The sequence below is a fragment of the Paroedura picta genome, chromosome 6 (genome assembly GCF_049243985.1).
Source record: "Paroedura picta isolate Pp20150507F chromosome 6, Ppicta_v3.0, whole genome shotgun sequence".
NCBI classification, from domain to species: Eukaryota; Metazoa; Chordata; class Lepidosauria; order Squamata; family Gekkonidae; genus Paroedura; species Paroedura picta.
Window position 1 is genome coordinate 85,041,879 of NC_135374.1, and position 22,041 is coordinate 85,063,919.

The window sequence follows — 22,041 nt, forward strand, 5'->3', positions numbered from 1 at the left end:
AAAATGGCCCCAAGTACAACTGAAGACAAGGAAACTGACCTCTTAGGCATCACATGTGGTCACATTGGTGAAGGAAGTGGTTATTACAAGAACTTTCTTCTCCTTTCATTGACGTGGAAAACTTTAACGTCAGCCCTTAGGCCAGAAGTGCCTTTTCAAGAGGAATTTCTTCAAGCCTGAATATAGAGTATTGTTTTATTCTATGGATCACAGTGTGGAAAGGAAGCTTGGCCTGTTTGTACCACAGTCTTGATGCACATACCCAGGTTACCCTTTATCTCATTGTTAGTTTTTCCTAGTATGCGGTTCTTTTTTCCTGGAGATTGAAAAGGGATGATACCGTTATGGTAGAGACAAAATGCTGTTATGGCTAGAGAGTACGTTGTATGCCGGTATTGCATTCTTGAAACTTAATGATCACAATAACATTATTACGGAGTTCAGTCAGAGGGCTGGACAACACCATATGTGATATCTTGTAGCAATAGAAAATGGCATTTCCAGAAGGAAACTCTTAAGGAAATGCCTATTACAAAGTCGGGTCAATAATCTATTATGTCTGAACACAACCAGTTTTCCTGGGTGTCTGAGAGAGGCCTTTTCAGCTGTGTTAGGAATCTTGAGGTTTGGAACCAGGAGCCCAAATAATTGCAAAGTGTACGTTAGGGAAAACTGTTCAGCTGAAGTTGCAGGATTAAGGAGGCCTTGAAGTCCTTTGACAATGAAAGGCCTCGGACTATTGTGCCATGAGACTAGACCCTTTTATAGGTCTGGATTATTCTGTCTTGGTCGTGATTTGCTGTGTAGAGTTCCATAGTCGTCTATGAAATTTGTCACGTTTTATTTATTTGTATATTCCCCACCTTTCTTCCTGGTGGAGACCCAAAGTGGGATTACATTGCGGTTCGTCTCTTCCATTTGATTCTCGCAATAGTCTTGTGAGATGAGGTAGGCTGAATATGTGGGACTGGCCCAAGCTCACCCAGCAAGCTTCCAGGACAGAACCCCTGGGTCTTCTAAATACTCCTAGTCTATTTGGCATCAAGGGTGTGTCTTCAGAAATGCCTGCTGTCATGAGTGGCTGTGGGAATTCATCTGGCTGGTATACATACAAGTATTCTGTTTGCATAAAAGTATCCTGGTATTGCAACATATTTTTAAAATATTTTTTTGATGACCAGGTAAAGCGTTCTAGAAGTAAAGGAGGATTGGCTGGTCCAGATGGCACAAAATCTGTTTTTGGACAGATGTGTGCTAAAATGAGCTCATTCAGCCCTGACAGTCTCCTTCTACCTCATCGAGTTTGGAAAGTCAAGTTTGTGGGTAAGCTCTTCATTTTTCATATAATTCACGTTTCTAACTTCTCAATCAAAGCAATTGCATGCGTATCACGTTGAAGGAGAAAGCTGCTCCAGCTAAAGCATTTGTGGAAATCAAACTTGCAACTCAAATATAGATAAGGTTAATGATGAGGTCCCCTCATTTATTTGCACTAATAATTATTATTATTCATTATTATTATTTCTATTTATATCCTGCCACTCTCCATGTACTCATAGCAGGTCACACAAAACAATAAAAACCCCAGTACAACGAATCAACCCCCCTAATAACATAAAACACAGGAAGTAGTGTCATCCCATTCCTCCCCATCCACAGTCAGTCATCACAGGGAGGGAATTCACAAGATGGCCTAGCATTGGCCGGAGGAGGGGCCACAGTTGTTCCTGGTCCTGGCCTCAATCAAGCACCTGGCGAAAGAGCTCTGTTTTGCAGGCCCGGTGGAACTGAGACAGCGTCATCAGGGCCCTCCGCTCTTCCAGGAGCTCATTCCACCAGGTTGGGGCCAGGACTGAAAAAGTCCTGGCCCGGGTCAAGGCCAGGCATGCTTCTCTGGGGCCAGTGTTATCTGATTTCTTCTTTCACTTTGTGGGTAATTATTAAGAACTAAGTTGAATTTCAGATAAATATGAAATAATATAATTCAAGCTTTATCAGCATTCTTGTAAGCATGATGCAATAAATTGTTAACACTGTGAAGGTTCCCTTATTTAACTTTCCATAATGCATTTTTTAGGATGGGTGTTTTCTCTTTTCATCGTAGTAATATTTGTCCTGTATCAGATGGGGGGAAATGCCTCTTTCTTAATGATTATGGCATTTGAAATATGGAACATCTCTGAAATGTTAATTGAGATGGGGGGGGGAACTCTGTTTTTTAATAGATCATGCTGATGACACAAAATGTCTATCTCTGTCACTGAAGCACATGTTGGTGGGTCTAATGAGTTCTTAATGATCTGCCAGTATTTTGAGATGTACCGCCTGTTAAGTTCCTTGAGATTAGCTGAGTGGCAAAATAAAGACATTTGGCAACTGTTCACTTCTACGGAACATAACGGTTCAGATAGACAGGGCTGTTTTATGGCTTTTAAATTAATCTGCCATTAGTGTTGATGGTCCCATAAAATGTTTCCCCCTTCCCCTAGGAGAATCCGTGGATGACTGCGGGGGTGGGTACAGTGAATCAATAGCAGAAATGTGTGAGGAACTTCAGAACGGACTGACACCACTCCTGATCGTGACTCCCAACGGGAGGGATGAATCGGGTGCCAACAGAGACTGCTTCCTCTTGAACCCCGCAGCAAAGTCGTTGTTGCACATGAACATGTTTCGTTTCCTGGGTAATTCTTATATAACGATTGCATCATTTTTACAAATTGTACAGTTTCGTAATGAGCTGCATCCAAATCTGCATATAAATGTCTTGTTTTCAACTCAGGAGTTTTGCTTGGAATCGCCATTCGGACTGGGAGCCCTCTTAGCCTTAACCTGGCAGAACCTGTGTGGAAACAGTTGGCTGGAATGAATTTAACAATTGCGGATCTCAGCGAGGCAAGCCTAAAGTTTAAATTCCTCTGTGTAGCATTAGTAAAGTTTGAAACCAAGCATAGCGCTAGCTTTTGTTGCTAGAGGACAGTACCTTTTGCCAGAAATAGACTTTGTATTCAGCTAGAGACAGTAATTACTTTCCATCTGTGGTAAGGAAAGTAGGAAAGGTTGGAAGGGCAGGTTGTAGGCATGTGTGAGCCCATAACTTTTTCCCTCTTCTACTTCATGAACAAAAGAATATCAGCCCAGAGCATAACAGCCCAGGCCTAAGCAATTTAATAGGATTTACTTACTAGACCTTAATAGCCCAGGCTAGCCTTATCTCGTCAGATCTCAGAAGCTGAGCAGGTAAGTTAGTACTTGGGTGAGAAACCACCAAGGATCTAGAGTTGCTGAGCAGAGGCAGGCCAACCACCTGTGAACCTTGAAAACCCTTGAAAACCCTACAGGATTGCTATAAGTTCACTATGAGTTGATGGCAAAACAAAAGTGCTCAGAATTGCAGACCGCAAATGGTGATCCTTGTAAAGTCAGCAAGGTGGGATATAAATTTTGGATATAAAATGAGTAAGTGGATTGTGAAACTATAATCAATGCAGCTTTTATTTTGGAATTTGGGTCCAAAGGCTCCAAAGACCCCTCAGAAAACTAGTAGAACCATTCAAGCGTCAATCATACTGTTGGGAGCCCTCTTAGCCTTAACCTAAGTTCTAGGTGGAGTTTTAGGTAAAGAAGATAGGAATTGTAAAAACTATATCTGTGTTCTCTGGATGCTGTGTGTGACAAAATAGGTTCCTTGTGAAACATTTAGTGTTAGGAAAGTTTCTTCTTTACCCCATTGCTGTACATCTTTTTAGTCTACTATAGTTACCACTTAATTTAATGTCCCAAGGATTCATTCTATATGTGTCTATGCTGATCTTCTGTGCCTCAGTGACAGATCATGTTATCAACTAGATGAGGCAGTAGTAGAAGTAGAAATTTTATTACGGTTTGCACCAACTAGATGAGGCATTTTCATTTGGCTCGCAGAAATAATTAAAACTCGGTAACATCTTAAGAGAAACCCTGCTGGATGACACCAAAGGTCCATCTAGTCAGGTTTCCCACAGTGACAAGTTGTGCATGCTCTGATGGTCAGTGGCTTTCCCTTGCTTCTCCCCCTCTCCAGCAAATTGCACTTGATAGCATACAAGTTTTGAACATGGAGGCCCCATTTACATAGGTAATCACCACTAGCTGTGTCCCCCAAGAATGTGACTCAATCCTTTTAAAATTATTTAAACCAATGGCATTTGCCTTATCTAACAGCAATGAATTCTGTAAATCAGTTATATATTGCATGAAGTACTTTCTTTTTCCAGCACTGAATCTGTTGGGGGCATATTGAGCTTTTTAGGCATATTCCAACCCTATGTTTTTCTGTGTACTGGCTGGATTTATGGCTTCCTAATAGTGTCATTGAAACTCCCATGTTGTATACAGAAGTTTTTTGTTTTCTTTTTACTTTGAAAGGTTGATAAGGATTTTATTCCTGGGCTCATGTACATCCGAGACAATGAAGCTACTTCTGAAGAATTCGAAGCCATGAGTCTGCCTTTTACAGTGCCAAACGCTAGCGGTCAAGACATTCAGCTAAGTTCCAAATATACCCACATAACACTGGATAATCGAGCCGAGTATGTGAGGCTGGCAATAAATTACAGGTTTGTATAGCGGGCAAATCCTATTTAGAATGCTGTTGTGTTGAGATGAAAATTGTATGGTTTTGCTACCTGGGCATAGTCAATCTGACCCCTCTGCTTCTTTATTGAAAAGGGAAACAAGATAGTAAAAAGAACACAAGAGGAACCAGAGGTTGAGCTAGCTGCTGGCCTCTTGCTAGTTTGAGATTCTCTCCTACAGACCTGCAGAGGGCCGCTGCATTTCCTATGAAATTTACTTAAATGAGTTTTGGAAAAAGTATTCATAATAAATTAGGATGGTAAACGAAGACTGATTTTCCAGATCCGAAAAGTACCAATCAGTCAATACTTTTAATGGCATATAAAATATGTAAAACAGTATGAATGTAAAATTGATACAAAATCGCAATTTCAAGCACATTATTAAAACAACAGCACATGTAAATAGTTTCAGTGAAGCGGTTTGGAATTACCCTTGATAACGGTCTCTAGAAATTTGCCGACTCCCTTTGTGGCATCAGGATCATTGTCCTTAAGGGGTTGCTGGCATAATATCTCCCTTGCATTAATTCTGTTCTGCAGGATGCCTGAAAGAAATTTCTGGCGATGTATTTTGTAAAGAGGGCATGCTAATATTTTGTGTGATATTGTATCGGGCAAAAAAGAAATGGAGGGGTTCTGTTGGAAAGACAAGAATAAAATGTTCTCGCCTCACATGTGTTTTTCTACAGACTCCATGAATTTGATGAGCAAGTCACGGCAGTTCGGGAAGGCATGGCCCGAGTCGTTCCTGTTCCCCTTCTTTCCCTTTTCACAGGATATGAACTGGAAACAATGGTGCGTAGGTGCCCCTTTCACTTCTGCTGTGGCTTTGCCCCTAAGTGTCAGAGCATGTCCTTGAAACTCTTAAACCGTTTGGAGTAATAATGCTAAAGAGACTATTGGCTAAAGCATTACCCCAAAGTTTATTTATTTTATTTATTTATTTAATCATATTTATATACCGCCATCCCCAAAGGCTCAGAGCGGTTTATATATAACTGAAGCTATACATGAAACCATACATATAATAACACTCATATTATTAATTGTTAAACTGGTTGCATAAGTGACCTCCCCAAACATTGTTCAAGAACTGCTTTGTGCATAATAAGGGTGGATTGAAGTTGAAGCAGGAAGGCTCACTTTTTTGAGAACTTGATACCGTATCTTTAAGAAGACAAGAAATTTTCTGACAATGCGTTTATACTTGCCATGTTTCAGAAATAGGGAATGTTAATGTCCTGTTCTTTCCACTGTATAGGCCACCCTCAGTTGTGAGGTCTGCTCACAAGCATAGAAGTTAAAGCTTCTTCTTGCTAAGCGTCTTCTTAGGCTGGTACCAGTGAATTACATTTCCTATATCTTTAAAACCAAGCACTAAAAAAAGGAAAACAGTTACCATTATGGTGGTCCCCATGCTGTTTTTGAGAGCTGAAAACGTCTGTTTAGATATAAGCCATCTCCCCTGTGCAATGGTCTCTAGCAGTATTGGGCTCCCACAGCAATATTAAAAAGTTTAAAAACGAGATATGAAATGATGCCATGTCCACTTGTTGGACTTGGGGATGTAGCTAGCATGACCCATAGAAAGACTAACAAGTATGCAGTGTGATTTTCTTTGTCTGACGAATAGAGGGTGTGGTTATTAATATTTCACTGCTGCTGAACTGAGGTCAGTTTGGGGAAATCTGTTTGGTTCTTGAGTCCATTGCTGGAGGCTGGCTTGAGGAAGCCAAGGTTGAATTGGTTTTCTTCAAGGACAGGCAGGGAGGTGTTGGAATAATAAAAGATAAACATTGGGGTTTATATTTTATTGTATTCATTTGGTGACTTTCTACCTTGCCTTACATTAAATTTCTGTGTTTACTTTTCCCTCCTTCCTTCCACATGGAGTTTGTCTCACCTGGATGCTTGGGTGTGCTTTGAGATGCTATCTGTATATCAAGAGGGAGCTTGGGGAAAAGGTGCAAATCACAAGATCTCCCCCATGCTACAAGTTAAAAAGCCATTCATTGGTGGTGGCATGTAGATTTGCCACCCTTGGAGCCTGAAAAGGTGGAGGGGTGGGTGAATGGGTACCAGGACAGGGCAGTTGGGGCCCTACCACACACCACTGGCAGCCCTCCCCTTAGAGAAGAGGCAGTGCTGTGAACCAGGCTATGATGATTTTTAAAAAATGTTTTTTAGCCAGGTCTTCACTTCAGGAGTTGTGGTGCTCAAACTCAAGCCTCCTCACTGTATTTAACTCTCTTCCAGTTGTTTTTCCTTCTGCTTCTGTTATGTCCCTGCCTGAGAGAGAGCTCTTGATTTGACTAGCTGCCAGTTTAATTTCTTCATCTCTCTGCTTCTGTCCGCTCTTATTCTTTGGGTGTTTTTGCTTCTTTTTGGCAGCCAAGATGCTTCCCTGTTCTCCTTCCTCATTTCAGACAGCTTTCTGTTTCCTGTTCAGATTGGCATGACTTTAAACTTGGGATGTGCATGGAGAGTTTGGAGAGGGGGTAGTGGAGAGAAGCAGGACATTCAGAACCAAATGTCACCTCTAATAGACGTGGAGCCCAACAGGGGTTTTGAGTAGCAAGCTTGCTGTAGATCCCTGAGCACTTACTAAGGAAGTGAAGCATGGAAAGACAACCTTATGTGGTGACACAGTTGACACCATGTGTTCCTGCTAACCCAGGGCAGTGGCAAGTGTGAGCAAAGCAATGTGTGTGTTTTTGTCACACTAGAGGGGGCAGATCTGATACTAAAGGAATTCTAGTTCCAATACGCTGCCAGGGGCATTCCTGTCAACAGATTTTATCATTGGAAGGTATATTGAATGTCATGAAAGAAAATCACTGGTGAAGTATTCCTCATCTGCCTTTTTTGTTCTATATTATTTTTTCAGGTGTGTGGGAGTCCAGATATCCCCCTGCACCTTCTGAAGTCTGTGGCCACTTATAAAGGGATAGAACCCACTGCTTCTCTTATACAGTGGTTCTGGGATGTGATGGAATCCTTCTCCAACACAGAACGGTCACTTTTTCTGCGCTTCGTGTGGGGCAGGACCAGACTCCCCAGAACTATTGCGGATTTCAGAGGCAGGGACTTTGTTATCCAGGTAAGATAGTGAGCACCTACACTTGTTGGTGGGCTACACCTAATTAATACATAGCGAATCTGTTTTTAGTAGCCTCAGTTCATATAGTCAGTCCTGTCCTAAAGGTAGGAAGGACAGCATTATGTGTGAGTGTGCGTGCGTGTTATGTAATGTTCAAAGAATAGGAATACTTATTTACATGGAAAAACCCAATTTGGTTTGTATTCACTGAAGAAATATATAGCTCCATGCATATCTTAATATATTTTTGTAAATATTTTTACCCTGGATGTTTCCTTTCTATAGGAAAAATATAATACTTTGTTCTTCAGTCGCTGTTACAACCAGAACACACAAATAGCTAAAAATTCTGGACTGCATTATTTGTGATCATAACACTAAATTTTTTCTTCATACATATACTTGGTACATATACTTACTACGTGTGCATATGTTGTATTTAAATAAATATTATTGCTAAGAGCTCATACTTCTAGTATCAGTAGTTTAAATCAGCCAATATAAAGAGTATAAATAGCATGAAGGCATAAGCAGGAAAATTTCTCCTTCTAAAGAGGCAATTCAAGTAAAATTTCGAGAGATATAAGGAAAATAATATATTTTGTGTGAATGCAACAGAAGCAATGTTACTGTTGTACTATTTGTGAAAATAGTATCTCAAAGAGCTTCACAATGTACGATGAAGTCTTTCACCTGCTATAAAGATATGTGTATATTCTAGTTTATGCCTGTTGAAAAGTGGAATTGAAACATTTCTCTTTTAACTTGACAGGTTTTGGATAAATACAATCCTCCAGACCACTTTCTCCCCGAGTCATATACGTGCTTCTTTTTGCTGAAGCTTCCCAGGTATTCTTGCAAACAGGTGCTAGAAGAAAAATTAAAATACGCCATCCATTTCTGTAAATCTATAGACACTGATGATTATGCTCGAATAGCATTAACTGGAGAGCCCACTGCTGATGATAGTAGCGATGACTCCGACAATGAAGATGCTGACTCCTTTGCTTCAGATTCTACACAGGACTATTTAACAGGGCACTGAGGGGGAATACCCCGGGGGGGGGGGGGACAACAGGGTCAGTGTTGCAAGCACTGAGTGAAAATGCAACAAGCTAGCATTGGAGAAATGGACAGTTTAGCAAATAGAGTACAAAGTTGTATAATGAGAGAACTACTAATTATCACTGAAGACAGAGAGTGTGTGTTACTTATTGTAGGAATAATGTCTGATAACTGAAGGTAACTTTCTTTAGAGCAAATGGGTCCCAATAAATGGGCAGTGAACATCTGTTTTGATAGCGGAGGGTTTCCTTCTCAATGCTGCACTGCAGGTAGAATTTTGTGTTTTACTGATGTGTTGTAAATGTTTATAAAATATTGTTAGTGCAGGATTTAAACAAATGACATCTTTTAAATTGTGGGTGCAATAGTTTTCTTTTTCCAAATTACATGTTGTGTTATTTGCATCTTCTTGATTGTATATTGGAACTACTGTGCAATGACTGAATAGTATTATAAATATTTCAATTAACTTTATTAGCTGTTTTATTAAAAAAAAACTTTTTGGAACACGCAGTTATCAGTATTCCTTACATTCATCACTAGATTACTAACAAACACCTCATTAAGTTCACTCCACCTTCCAATGTCTATATTTTAGCGTATGTATATATATATTATGTATCCGGAATCGATAACTTTCTGTGTACAACAGAATTTTTAACATGGGACGTATACTGTACATAATTGTGCCATGTAAATGCAGAAATTATAACTTCCTCTGAATAAAACATCTGTCACAAACAGTTTGGTAGGGCTTTTTATGCTGATAAATATTCCAAGGGACTTTGTGCTTTCTGTATTCTGACATTCGGTTCTGACATTAGTCAAGTGCTGTGGCTCTGCTAAAGCATCAAGGTTTAGACAGGTACGCGCTCGTCATGTTCAGCTCTCAAGTAAAACTCCCAAAGTGGTTTTGGGTCTTAGCTATGAATGGCTAAACTTCTTCCTTATTTTTGTGCTGCTTTAAGAGAGAAGGGAGGCTGACAAAAGAGGCTATTAGGGGAGAGCTATTTGAAGAAGCGGCCAGTGCTGTTACTAATTTTGCTTATTTCCAAGGAATCAAATTCCTTTTCCTCAGTCCTGTATACATTGACTTGTGCTTTGATTCTTCCCTCACTAAAAGATTCGAGAGAGAGTCTTTGGTGAGAGTCTACTTGACAGGTAAAGTGATGAGTCTATGTAATGCTTTTATGTAAGTCCAGTTTGAAATTCCATAGCCACATGGCATAATCACACCTCACAACTTTAGCCTGTAGTTTACAATTATTGCAGGGGGTAGTGAGGCTGTGATGTGGTCTTTCAAACGAACGCTCTCGCCGTGGTGCTAAATTCAGCATGGTGGCTCCATCTCAGCTGTCTCTGAATCCTCATTTTTAGTAAAATTTCCTCTTGATTTTCCGTCTCTAGTTTGAGTGCAAGAATAATTTTGATAATGCAGACTTTGTCCCGATTAAACTACAAGTTCACAATGAGATCATGCTTCAGCTGTTGGCTGTAGAAAGCGGGTGAGGTCAGGTGTGTTCAGCTCTGTTCCATAGTGGGATTGGCAACTATTCTGTACAGGAGGATTTAGGGGGGGGGGTCTTCTGTGTCTGGAGAATGCTGGGCCTTATGCTGCGGGTGACCTTGTGGCCGAAAAGAACAGGGGATAACTCGGTGACAGTTAATGTTGCACTCCTCACCAATTAAATGTGAATGAACTAACAAAAGAGTAGTTTAAGCAGGTTCATGCTTAAGTCAACCAGGTGAAATGATCTTGTCTTGATTTACTATAATGTGATGCTGGGATTTCAGTTTAAGGAATGTTTATCCACATAGCTTATCAGTTGAGTTTGAAAACTGTCACAAACATTTGAAAATAAGAAAGATTTTTCTATTTAAAAATTGCCTCAAGGGCAGTTCCTTTTCCTGATAGTACTCATCTTATCATAAAGTAAACTGCCCTATCGTCTTCCGAAAGGTTAATCCTTTATTTGGGTTCATTGGCAAATTTCTGTTGTTATAAGCCCTGATTTGTTCACTTCTGGTACGTTGCCAGGTGCTAATCAGTGCCTGATTTATCTATAGGGTAAGGCTTGCAAGAAAAAAGGCCAGGTGTCTATCCTTGCTAGCTGAACCTTGCAAATTGTACTATAAGGTTTCTGTTAATAGTCTTAGATTATCACAATCTAGGTTTTTTTTTTCCTTCTTGTTTTAATGTTTGGCCAAGCAGTGTGAGGCCCTTGCATTCACTATAAGGGCAAATTCCTGTGGCTTTTCTAAATGCATTAACTTTTTAAAAATGCATGCTTAGTTGAAAAACCTGAAGTGGTAAAGGAATTTTAGTAAGGCTAATGATGCTAATGGAAAACAAAAGAAGGGAGAAATGTTTGGTGGCAGATGAGCTAGCGATGGGTTTTAAAATTTGAAGATGTCCTGAACAGTCATAAGAATTCAAGACTTTATTTTCTGGATTAGCCTACAAATGTAGCAGTCGGCCTCTACCCATAGACAACCAAATTAGTCTATAATAGATCAAAGCAGAGATGTGACCTAACCTCTCTAAATGACTTCAGTGCCACTGAAGGAGAAGTCCATTTTCTAGGTTGCATCTCTGATAGCTTTCCCATGGACAAATTGATGGATGATAGTTCTAACCCATTGTTAAAACAATTTAAACTAGTAACCATGGTCACATCTTATTGCTGATAAATCTCCAAAGTTTTCTATATGTTGTGATTGCTTTTGTCTTCGCTGAGAAAAGTTGATGTCCTTAAGTTGCAGTGGGAAAAAGTCACTTTACTTGAAAAAGGTATTTAGAAGTATATTATTATTTATTGTTCCTTTTTATGTACACCTACCATATGGCAAACTCTAATGCCTACAGCTTATTCCTGAAAAGAAATTTTCATTAGGACAAGAAGTTGGGTAAAATAATTTTATTTTTCCCTTGAGGTGTGTCATAGCTTTGCTGCAGAAATAAAATCCTTGTAGAAATTGCATGAAGCCTCCTGGGGAGTTAAGTTCCCACGGTGTAGAGCACGTACTTTGCACGCTATACCAGTCATCTTCCATTAAAGGAGCAAGGATAGAACACATTGGAAAGGATCTTCCTGTTTCAGAGTTGCTACAAGTCAGAGCAGAAAATACTAAGTTAGATTCTGTGTAAAGAAGCTTCACATGTCCCGTATTAGATGAATAGATACAATAGGTTACCCCAAGGATAGTTCTGGTGCATTTCCAAGAATTTTCTGTCAAATATGAATAACTAGTAATCAAGCCCGCTGTAATCAAAATACAGCGGGCGCTAGGCAAGGGAGCCCCCGGCAGCCGCGCGCAGCGGCTCCCTTTTCGCCAGGGAAATTTCGCCCTTTGGTATTTCTGTGGTAAATTATAAGGAACTAAAAGAACAGAAAAAAGACCTGTTTTTTTATACACTAATTTCTACTACTAGGAGTCTCAAAGTGGCTTACAATCGCCTACCCTTCCTCACCCTGTGAAGTAAGTGAGGCTGAGTGAGCTCTGAGAGAACTGTGACTGGCTCAGGGTCACCCGGCTGCCTGTATGTGGAGGAATAGGGGATCAAACCCTGTTCTCCAGATGAGGGGCAGCTTAACCACAGCACCAAGCTGGCTCTCACCCCTTACCTTGATCACACTTGAGTAGGATTCTGAGTGGACCTGCTTTGGACTGATCCCTGCATCAGTTACATTGACAGCTGTTCTGACCGCAATTCAGCATTAAAGACCTGAAACCCACTTTCTACAGGCTTAGCAGACATTGAACACAGCAAGGTTAGTGATTTAGGCTTTCAGGATCTTTTTTCCCCATTTTCTTTCTCTTTTTTTGCTGTCAAGTTGCTGATTGATGGTGACTCAGTGGGGTTTTCCAAGCAAGGGATATTTGCTGGTGGTTTGTCATTGCAGGCCTCCTGGGTACAATCCTGGCATTCTTTAGTGGCCCCCCTTCCAAGTACTGGCTAAGGCTGATCCTGTTTTTAAGATCGGACAGAACTATGTTCGCCTCAGTTATCCGGGATGACGCAAAGGGACTATTAAATGCTTAGAAATAGAATGGAAAGACGGAAATGTAATTACCTCAGCAAGGAGGCCACTCAGGGAAAAGTCTGCCATTTTTACAGGTAAATTTCAGGTACATGTGGCTACAATCTGCATCATAACTGTTTAAACAGTGGGGTGAGAACCAAGGGATGGGAGAAGAACTGCTGCAAAGACCAAAAGGGTCCCAATGAAAGACATAGTTGTGAGGACACAATTCAATGTGTGTATCAGCCGGATCTGTCCCCAGTGATGCAGTCTACACCGCATCCTGGATGATGTCCTTGATTAGGATATCACTTCCAGGTTTTTCATCTTTGCAATTCTAGGCAAGACCATACAAGAATCACCAGACCTTTACAGGAGCTATCTGAAGTGGCTAGCAGGTGTTTACCCTGATGTATAAAAGCTGCAAACAAGGGGTGACCATGAGGAAGCAATGGGTCTGCTAGTTTCTGACCTTGAAGCCTATTTGACTGGTTGACTCCCTGGTCTCTGCTCTAGAACTTTTATTTTGGATTTCCCTTTGGATTTGAAGCCATGAGTGTGCTTTGACTGGTATGTGACCTTTGGGACTTTAAGGTCCTTGACATCTGCCTACCCTGACCTTGGAATGTGTTCTGACCATGCTGTTGTTATCTGCCTGCCTTGACCTTGGATTAAGTTTCTGACCTTGGACTGGCACTGACTGGTGCTGCATTTACCCTGCATTTCGGGACAGAGGATAGGATTACCAGACATGATCAGGAGGTGGTGGAGGAAGAAAGGGAGGTAAGTTTGTTGGAGTGGTACTGGACAGTTTTAGAATGATGCTACATTATCGAGGCCATGAGGAATTATAAAAGGCTATTGAGAGGAGGCTTTAAAAAGAAAATATTCAATATTAAAGGAAATGGGCTTCAAGGGCAAAGGGGTGAACTGGGATGGGAGGGCCTCTGAATGACTTTAACAAAGATTCTAAGGTGATGGTGGAGGTAACACAAGACCCTGTAGCTGAATAATATAAGAGTATTGATTCATTTCACTATGTAGGATGTGAAGGTCTCAGAACGGAATATAATTCCACTTTTTAGTGGAGAAATACTATTCTGAGGCCTTGGAGCACAGCAGACTGAAAATCAAAAATAGAAAGAAACCCCACAGCTGATTCCCTTTGGAGATGAGAGCATTGGGGACTCATGGGTCTTTGCTGTTTTTACAAGAATATAACAGAGCTCAAGTGGAGGCAAAGAGGTTTTCCTTTAGGGCAGCAGATCACTTCCCCAACAGCAGATACCAAAACAGGGAGATCCTGAATTTCAAAGGCATTTCAGCCAATGCTTTGCAAAACTCACAGCACCATTTCTTCTAGATGCAAACTGTGGTTTTAAGTATGATTTTCCCCTCCCCCCCCTCCCACAGCTGTTGCTTTCTGCTGGGCAAGGACTGTCCACCACTGCTGAGGAACCATCTTGGGATAATTAGGCCCTGTTGGGAAATGTTAGGCAGCATTCTGACCCATTTACCTAACAAGGGAATGACCAGTCAGCCTCCTTAGGGAGCAACTGAGGACAGAGGAAGAGATGGAAACATAAAAAATGCCAGAAAATACCTATCACTTAAGTTAGGATAAATGCAGTAGAAAGCTTAATCCTGCCAGTTCTGTCAGCTGGGAATAATACTAACCCTTATATTACGGCTCTAATTCATTGTGTTTGAAGACTATTCCATCTTGTAATGGCTTTTACAGGCACACCCATGTCATGCCAACCTTACTTGGAAAGTGCTGTTCTTGAATGCAGGCATGAGAGAGCTCTAAAGTAAGGTCCTCTCCCTCCCTCCCTCCCTCTGCTTTATCCCTTCTGCTTCACTGCATAGCACTCAAAGTCTGTCAGGAATGCAGACAGAGTTTTCTTTTGGCTCTGCTCACTTTGTGTGGTTTTCGTAAGGTGTAAACTGTATCCTTAATATTGGTAGAAATGTTCTGTGTGCCTTTTCTCTGCCCACTCCCCAAACTGAAGCAATTCTGGCAGTTTTCAGCAAAATCAGTGCAAAAGATAATATTTTCAGGGGCTGGGAAAATGCTGTTCCAATTTTTGGAGACTTCTGCTTAGAAGAATTCATCCTGTATTCTCACTGTCATTTCCTTCTCCAAGAAACTGTGACTGTGTGTATTGTTATGAGTAGGGTAGATCTATTTCTGTGGCAGAGAAAAAGGGTCTGTCCTGAAGAAAGGGATGAAGGTGTGTCATAGACTCAAGTAAAATTCCATTTCCAGATACCCTGAGAGGGGTGGGGTATAAATGGAAAAATAAATCTGTCCGGCTATTTTAGGATCCCATCATTCCTGAAGACTAACAAACCAAAGAAAAAAATGGCAGCAATCCTTCAGGGCCTTAAAGGAGCCCTCACTCCCATCAAATCACAGGAAGGTGGCTTGCACATGGTCATTAGATTGCAGGTGGCTTCAGAAAGGGTTGATTATTTAATGCAGGAAACAAGGCGACTCCAGCTAAAAGTGAAATGATCTGCAAACCTTATAGGACCAAGGAATTAAGTATATTTACCCATTTTATAGTGAGGAAATAAGGATACTTTAAAGCAGGGGTAGTCAACCTGTGGTCCTCCAGATGTTCATGGACTACAATTCAGATGAGCCCCTGCCAGCAAGCGCTCATGGGAATTGTACTCCATGAACATTTGAAGGAACACAGGTTGACTACCCCTGATCATGACACTTAGCAAACTAGAGAGAGGGACATTCAATATTTTTCAAGGAGAAGAGGACTTACTCATAAATAGTTCACTCTATCACAATGTCAGCTTCCTCCATCTGACTGCATGGTTAATCTGGCATTCAGTGGTCAGACAGGATGGCTACTGTGCTTGTATTAGCCAGGAAACTGCAAAGAAATCTTATAGCTCTAAGAGGTGCTGTTTTACAAACTGGGCCCATCAGCAAGGACTTAGGCCAGACTGAAGCACAGTATCTACTATCACTAAACGATGCAGTTATATTAAGATTTTCAATAAAAGTTTACCTAGCTACAATTTCAGCATCTCATATCGGATTAGATCCATGCAGCGTTTTTCATACCCATAGGCAAAGAAATTTTTGAAAGGTCTTAATAAATCTATACCCCCCCTGTAGGTCTCTAGTACCTCACTGGAGTTTATCTTTAGCTCTATCACAGCTTAAGTATAAACCATTTGAACATTTAGCATCTGTGATTTGTCATCTTCTTTAGGAGAGCATTCAAGACAGCATTTTTAGTTGCTACCACTCTGCTCAGAGGGTAGGAGACCTGCGGGCTCTGCAATGCAAACCCCACCCCCCTTTACCAAGTTCCACCATGATGAAGTGGTATTGCACCCAGGTTTAGAGATCCTTCCCAAAATAACTTGAAGATTCCACATAGTACAGGATATAAACTTGACTGTGTTCTTCTCTGATCCCCAGGCTGTGACTGAAAGAACTTTACACATATTGGGTGCCAGAAGGCCATTATTGTTTTATGTACATTGTAAAATGACTTTCAGAAAGGATAAAAGATTTTCATATGCTTTAACTGTCAACAGAAAGGGGATGGACTTTCACTCCAAATTCTGTCCAGGTGGGTGGTGTCTGATTCCTACTAATTTAAGCTCATGCCACCACAGTCAGGTTTCTTCCACAGCTTTCTGATCTAACATTGATCATGGAGACATCTGTAGAGCAACAACTTGGCTGTCACCTTCTACATGTGTGAAGTACTGCTCAAGTCAAGGTAGATTCCAGAACTGACATGGCTGTCAGGAGAGCAGTGTTAAAACCACTTGTTCAATGACCAGCCCACACCCATCTCCTTACTAAGTGAACTGGTTACTCTCCTGTGTGGGATTGCAGAAAAGACATGATAATGAAAACAGGGTTGCACTACCTGTAAATGTTCATCAAGTGTCTTCTGTGCAGGTACACATTCCCTACTTTTTCTCAAGTTGTGGGCTTCAACATGGTTGTTCTATTGATATTTCTTTCTCTATGGTGGTGACTGGGGGAACTGAGGGGAAATCATCTTCCCTATTCAAGTCACATGACCATTCAGCCAGGAAAAGCCCTGGTGGTGGTGAGAGATAAGGGGGGGGGGGAGAGAGAATGCTCCTAAACAATGCTGAACCTTCTAGAATAGGCTTCCTCAACCAGGGTTTCATGAAACCCTGCGATTTCTTGACAGCATTGAAAGGGTTGGGTGGTAGTTAATTTTTAATTTTTTGCTTTTGTTAAACATTTGTCAGGTGAAATGACAATTCATGGTCAAATCAACCTGTTTCCCCTCTCCCAAAATGGCCAAAGATGGGCCTGGAGGGGTGGGAAGGGGTGGGGCTCTGGGTGGGCATATATACAGCTATGCTTCCCAACTGTATTCTGCACAATTGTGCTACTTCTGGGGTTTCTCAAAGCCTGAAGAATGTTTCAGGGGTTTCTCAATGGTATAAAGTTGAGAAAGGCTGTTCTAGAAGCAAGAAATGTAAATCTCCACAGCTGGCCTGTGCAATGCCATTTGTGCCTGCATAAAAGATACTTGATGAACAACCAGTACAGTTAAGTGGAACCCTTGACTTTTCAAAGTTTCAAGAAGAGGTTTTTATTTAAAACATTTTTTATGCAGCCTTTCACATGATCAGGGTCTACAAGGCAGTGAACATAAGAAACACTGAACTAATTAAATAATTAAAAATACAGTAACTGTTATTGGGAGGATACCAGATGAAACAAAGAAGTCTTCACCTACTGGTGAATGACGCTGAGAGAAGGAGACAGATTAATCTCCCTGGAGGAGTTCCAGAGTTTGGTGCCAAGACCGAGGAGAGCCAGCTTTGTGTAGTGGTTAAGAACTGGCAGCATTTAATCTGGAGAACCAGGTCTGATTCCCTACTTCTCCACAGGTAGCTAGCTCAGTGACCTTGGGTCAATCCAAGCCTTGTTGGAGCTGTTCTACCTCAGAGGGTGTCTGTTGTGGGGAGAGGAAGGGAAGGTGATAGTAAGCCACTTTGAGACTCCTTTGAGTAGTGAAAAGTGGGGTATAAAAACAAACTCTTCTTTTAGGGGTTGCCACCCATCTAGTTTCAGACGGCAGGGACAACTGAAGTAGGGTCTCCAAAGATGGTTTTCATTGAAGACAACACAGGGATCCAACCTGGGGACTTATGCATGCAAAGTGGACGCTGTGCCACTGAGCCACACCCCCTTCCCTTCTCATTCTCAGACATGGAAAGGCATGTATAACCTATTGATTAACATGAGAACTCTGATGCAACAATCTGTTCCGCATAATATATTTCTGGTAAGGCCTTAGAAGAGAAGTGTGTCTCATGGCTTAAGTGCCACTTAGCACTTAACACCCATTCAGGGTGGCTGTCCCACCCCAGAGTACCTCCTCCTCCAACTGGCTTGCCTGTCTGTTCAGTGGCCACCCAATCACCTTCTGTCCCCCACCCCTGACCACCCCCTCCTCCTTCCACTTCCCTCTGAGGCTTGGAGGCTGCAGATCCCTGCTGCGTGAGAACTACCCCTGCCGGTGAGTTCCCTAACAGCTGCCTGCAGCCTTTGCAGGTCCTGGGGGGAGGCTGTTCACAGAGTTCTTCCACCCCAACCCTGCAATCTAATGCCTGTTGTATTCCTAAATGCAACAGGCTTGGCCCATAGTCTAGCATAACCTTGGGTTTGCTGACTGCCCCTCCTCCTGTCTGGGTCATTGTTGCCTCCCCGACAGGTCTGACTTGCTATCTGCATGGCCTCCATGATCAAGTGTAGTAACAGCTCCTCCTCACCAGCACTGCACAGCCACCCCCATCCTATTACCCAGTCAGAGATTTGGGAGACAGTGTCAGGTGGCATTTGAAATACGTCTTTATGCAACAGCCTCTACCTTTCCCTTCCCAGCATGAGCACACAAGCATGACTAAGTAAACAGCATTTTTAAAACAAATGTATTGTGAGGAGGTAAATAAAGTAGTATGTGTGTGGGAACTCTGCTCCTCTCGTGTCTTGGCCATGGCTCATGAAAGGTCCATGAGCCCAGTTGGGTGAGTTGAAACTAAATTAGCTGTCTTTAATAATGCTCAGCTATCTTCTGCCTGTTTCATGATAAGTTTTTCATTTCTTTGTATGTAAATGGTTTCAGAAACAAGCCTCAGATTCTTATGGATACTCTAAAAGGATTTAAGTCCAGTCTCCAGTACACTTTTACCATTCAGTATCAGATCAAACATGACTGCCTTTCCCCTTGACAGAATCAGCGACAGCTCATTTGCTGTGTTCCGTCTTTGCGCCTTTGTAACAACTAAGAGAGGATTAAAAGGAGCTTTATTAATGCACTGAATACAGCTAATAGCAAGTGCTAGCTTCTAAGTTCTGATCACATGATGGCAGACCTAGGAATTCTTGTTTCATTTGTGTGTGGTTAACGCAGAGAACGTAATGGGTATGTGTAGGTTTATAGATGCTGGACCCAGTTTGTCTGTGACCTATTTCTTCACTTATACATAACCTCTCTCTTTTTTGGTATGGAAAATTTCTAACAAGTTTATTTCCTTAACTTTGGGAATCTGTTTGTGCTCTTATACAATCCTTTTTATTTTTTGCTATTTTAAGAAGACTGCGAGGAAGCTACAGAAACAGGTAAAAAATCTAGGAATATTATTGCATTGCTCAGTACACTAAGAATAGATTCTTTCAGATGTGTAGTTAGAAATAGTTGTGATAGTTAACTCAGAGGCATAGTTTGTGAGTCCTGAAGCAACACTTTCAAACATATGCTATCTTTTGGTGTTTAATTGTCAGATGTTCTTTTGTTAATTTTACAGTATTTTAAATGAAATTTCATGGATCTGTTCTCCTTATAACACCAATAGGAAAAGTAATTTGAATTTTTCTCCATAGAAATAGTAATTTATCTGGAACGTGCATTCCATTCACATTCTAGCCCAGTTATTTATGAACTTTTAAAAAGCATAACTAGAAATGCTCTGGGATGATCAATTTTTTAAGGTTTTCTAAAAATAATATGCATATAATAGGGTTGTGGAGCATTATGCACATTAATTCTTTCAGTGTGTGTTGTCTTGAATTCAGTGTCTTTAAGCATTGTAATTGGTAAGTCTGGAGCTTTAATAAGCTGAGACTATTTCAAATCACTGTGAAATTTAGCATAGTATATTATTACTTGAGTCTTCCTTTTTCCATGTTTCTACATTTGAGTTGTTAATGCAGGCAGGATATAACATATTGCAAAGTTGTGCAATTACAGAAAGGCTGTTTCATATTTAGGAAAGCATTCTGTCTTATGTTAGCTGTTTTGGGTTTTTAAAAAGAAAATCCTTAAAAATATCAATCCTACAAAAGTCCAGTGTGAACATAAAACATTGGGAATGAGGGTCAGAGCACTGGGTTCCCCAGATGCATTTGGCTATGGTAGCCACACTTTTCCTTCTCTGTATCCCACTTTTCTCTAAAGTTTAGGAACACTATGCATGAAACCATTTTGCTACTGGAGATTATAGCTGCTATAGTTCCTATGGAGTCTGGGAATTTGCTTTCTTTCCTCCACCTCAGCAACCACATAAGACTGAATTGTGTTCTAGGGTTGGTTGGCGGGCAGGGGAGATGGGAGAAGGCTATGACTAATCTTGTAAAACACAGAAAATATTTCCCAAATTGGGTCAAAACTGTGCTTCCCCTATAAATAGTGAAACCAGTCCTTCCTTTCAAAACACTCAGATCTTGTGCTGTATGTTTGAAGTCTCATACACCAATTGTGAAGGAGATGACCTATTAATGATTAGGCCCATTATAACCAAGAGATCATGTCCAGCCCATGATCCACTATCCCTAAAATGGGCACAGAGTGACTTCTTAAATATGTTGCTATCAAATGAAGACTCTAGCAGCAGCTGCCCCCAGAATCTGGAATGCCATTTCTGCCACCCTGCATGGGACTGTTCTATTTGATTATGGGGGCTGGTCAGGGATAGTGTTCTGTAGCTTTTGTTTTACTCTTTATATGTCTTTTGCCTACTTATTTATATTGTCTGCTTTTCTTTTTTCCATTGTGACTGCCCCTTGAGCTTTGAAATGATATGGTCTACAAATGAGATAAATTAACAGGAATGGTGCAGAACTGAGGGGTTTTTTTTGGCAGAGGATTTATTTGAGCTCTAGGCAAAATTGTTGCTGACTGTATTTCTTGCCTCATTACTCTACATTTATACGTGGGGTCCCATGAGAAAACTAGCTTGGAATAGTTGTTCCATCTTTCTTCTTCCACTTTTCTCAGAGTCTTTCTCTTTTATCCTACCTCCTCCTCCTTCCTGTTTCTCTCTCCCATGTCTGCTGTCATTCATTCTCTCTTTCTGTCTCCCTCACCCCATCTCTCTTTTTGCCTGGCTGCTTGGCCTCATCCCTGCTGTAGTTGTTGTGGCTCACCCCCCCCCGCCCCAGTTTCCCAGCATCAGTGGCATTAGCAGCGGGTTGATAGTCCACCCTCTCCCCCAACAGCTCTGCCACCTGAGCAGTTTGCCTTGCTGCTTGGACTTTCCCCTGCCATGATGGCTGTGGCTTGCCTTTGTCCCTGCCGGCTCTACCATCTTGGTTCTGCTGGGTCCTTGTACTCCCTGCTGCAGAGGCTGTGGCTTGCCTGCTCACTCCCAGTCTTGCTGCCTCAACAGCATTAGCAGCAACTTGCCCAGCACCCCCCTTACCTCTGCCACCCGCGTGGCTCACCTGTCGATTCAGCCTCTTTCCTTCTCCGCTGGCTGCTGCTTGCCCCCCCCCCCCAGAATCCACACCTTAACAGCTCTGCTAGATCCTCACCAGGCCTCTACATCAGTATCTCATCTGACTGCTTAGTCAGACTCTTTGCTGCTGTAGCTGCAACTCACTTGCCCAACCCTGCCAGTTTGCTGCCTTAGAAGTTCTGCTGGCTGCTTGGCCCCTTAGCTGTGGAGGTGGCCCCCTGCATGCCCTCTTTGCTCCCTCAGTCACTCACCCAGTAACTGAGTCCTCAGCAGCTGTGACTGACAATTCCTCTCCCACCCACCTGCAACTTTGCCATCTCAGGAAGAATATAAGTGTTGCAAAGAAGCAGGCAAGACTTTTGTTTTGGAGATTCTCCCCACCGATGTATTTTTTAAAAAGTTTTAACCTTTTAATGCAAACCTAGGGACCCCCCCCCCCCATTGGGAGAAAACTCTCTCAGTGTGG

At 41.6% G+C, this 22,041-nt stretch overlaps 2 protein-coding genes across 10 annotated transcripts in view; both read left to right on the forward strand.

Moving 5' to 3' along the window:
• HERC2 (HECT and RLD domain containing E3 ubiquitin protein ligase 2) overlaps positions 1-9,525 on the forward strand; it is a 100,951-nt gene extending 91,426 nt beyond the window's left edge. For all 9 annotated transcript variants that reach the window (XM_077343412.1, XM_077343415.1, XM_077343418.1 and 6 more), the window contains 7 exons: positions 1,182-1,323; positions 2,490-2,684; positions 2,783-2,895; positions 4,408-4,598; positions 5,309-5,414; positions 7,507-7,719; positions 8,492-9,525. In XM_077343412.1, the coding sequence (XP_077199527.1) occupies positions 1,182-1,323; positions 2,490-2,684; positions 2,783-2,895; positions 4,408-4,598; positions 5,309-5,414; positions 7,507-7,719; positions 8,492-8,764 (1,233 nt within the window). In that variant the 3' untranslated portion in view covers positions 8,765-9,525. The remainder of the gene's footprint in view (positions 1-1,181; positions 1,324-2,489; positions 2,685-2,782; positions 2,896-4,407; positions 4,599-5,308; positions 5,415-7,506; positions 7,720-8,491) is intronic.
• A 9,745-nt stretch (positions 9,526-19,270) lies between these two features.
• OCA2 (OCA2 melanosomal transmembrane protein) overlaps positions 19,271-22,041 on the forward strand; it is a 195,156-nt gene continuing 192,385 nt past the window's right edge. The window contains exon 1 of the mRNA XM_077343422.1: positions 19,271-19,461. The gene's annotated coding sequence lies outside the window, so the exon portion shown is untranslated. The remainder of the gene's footprint in view (positions 19,462-22,041) is intronic.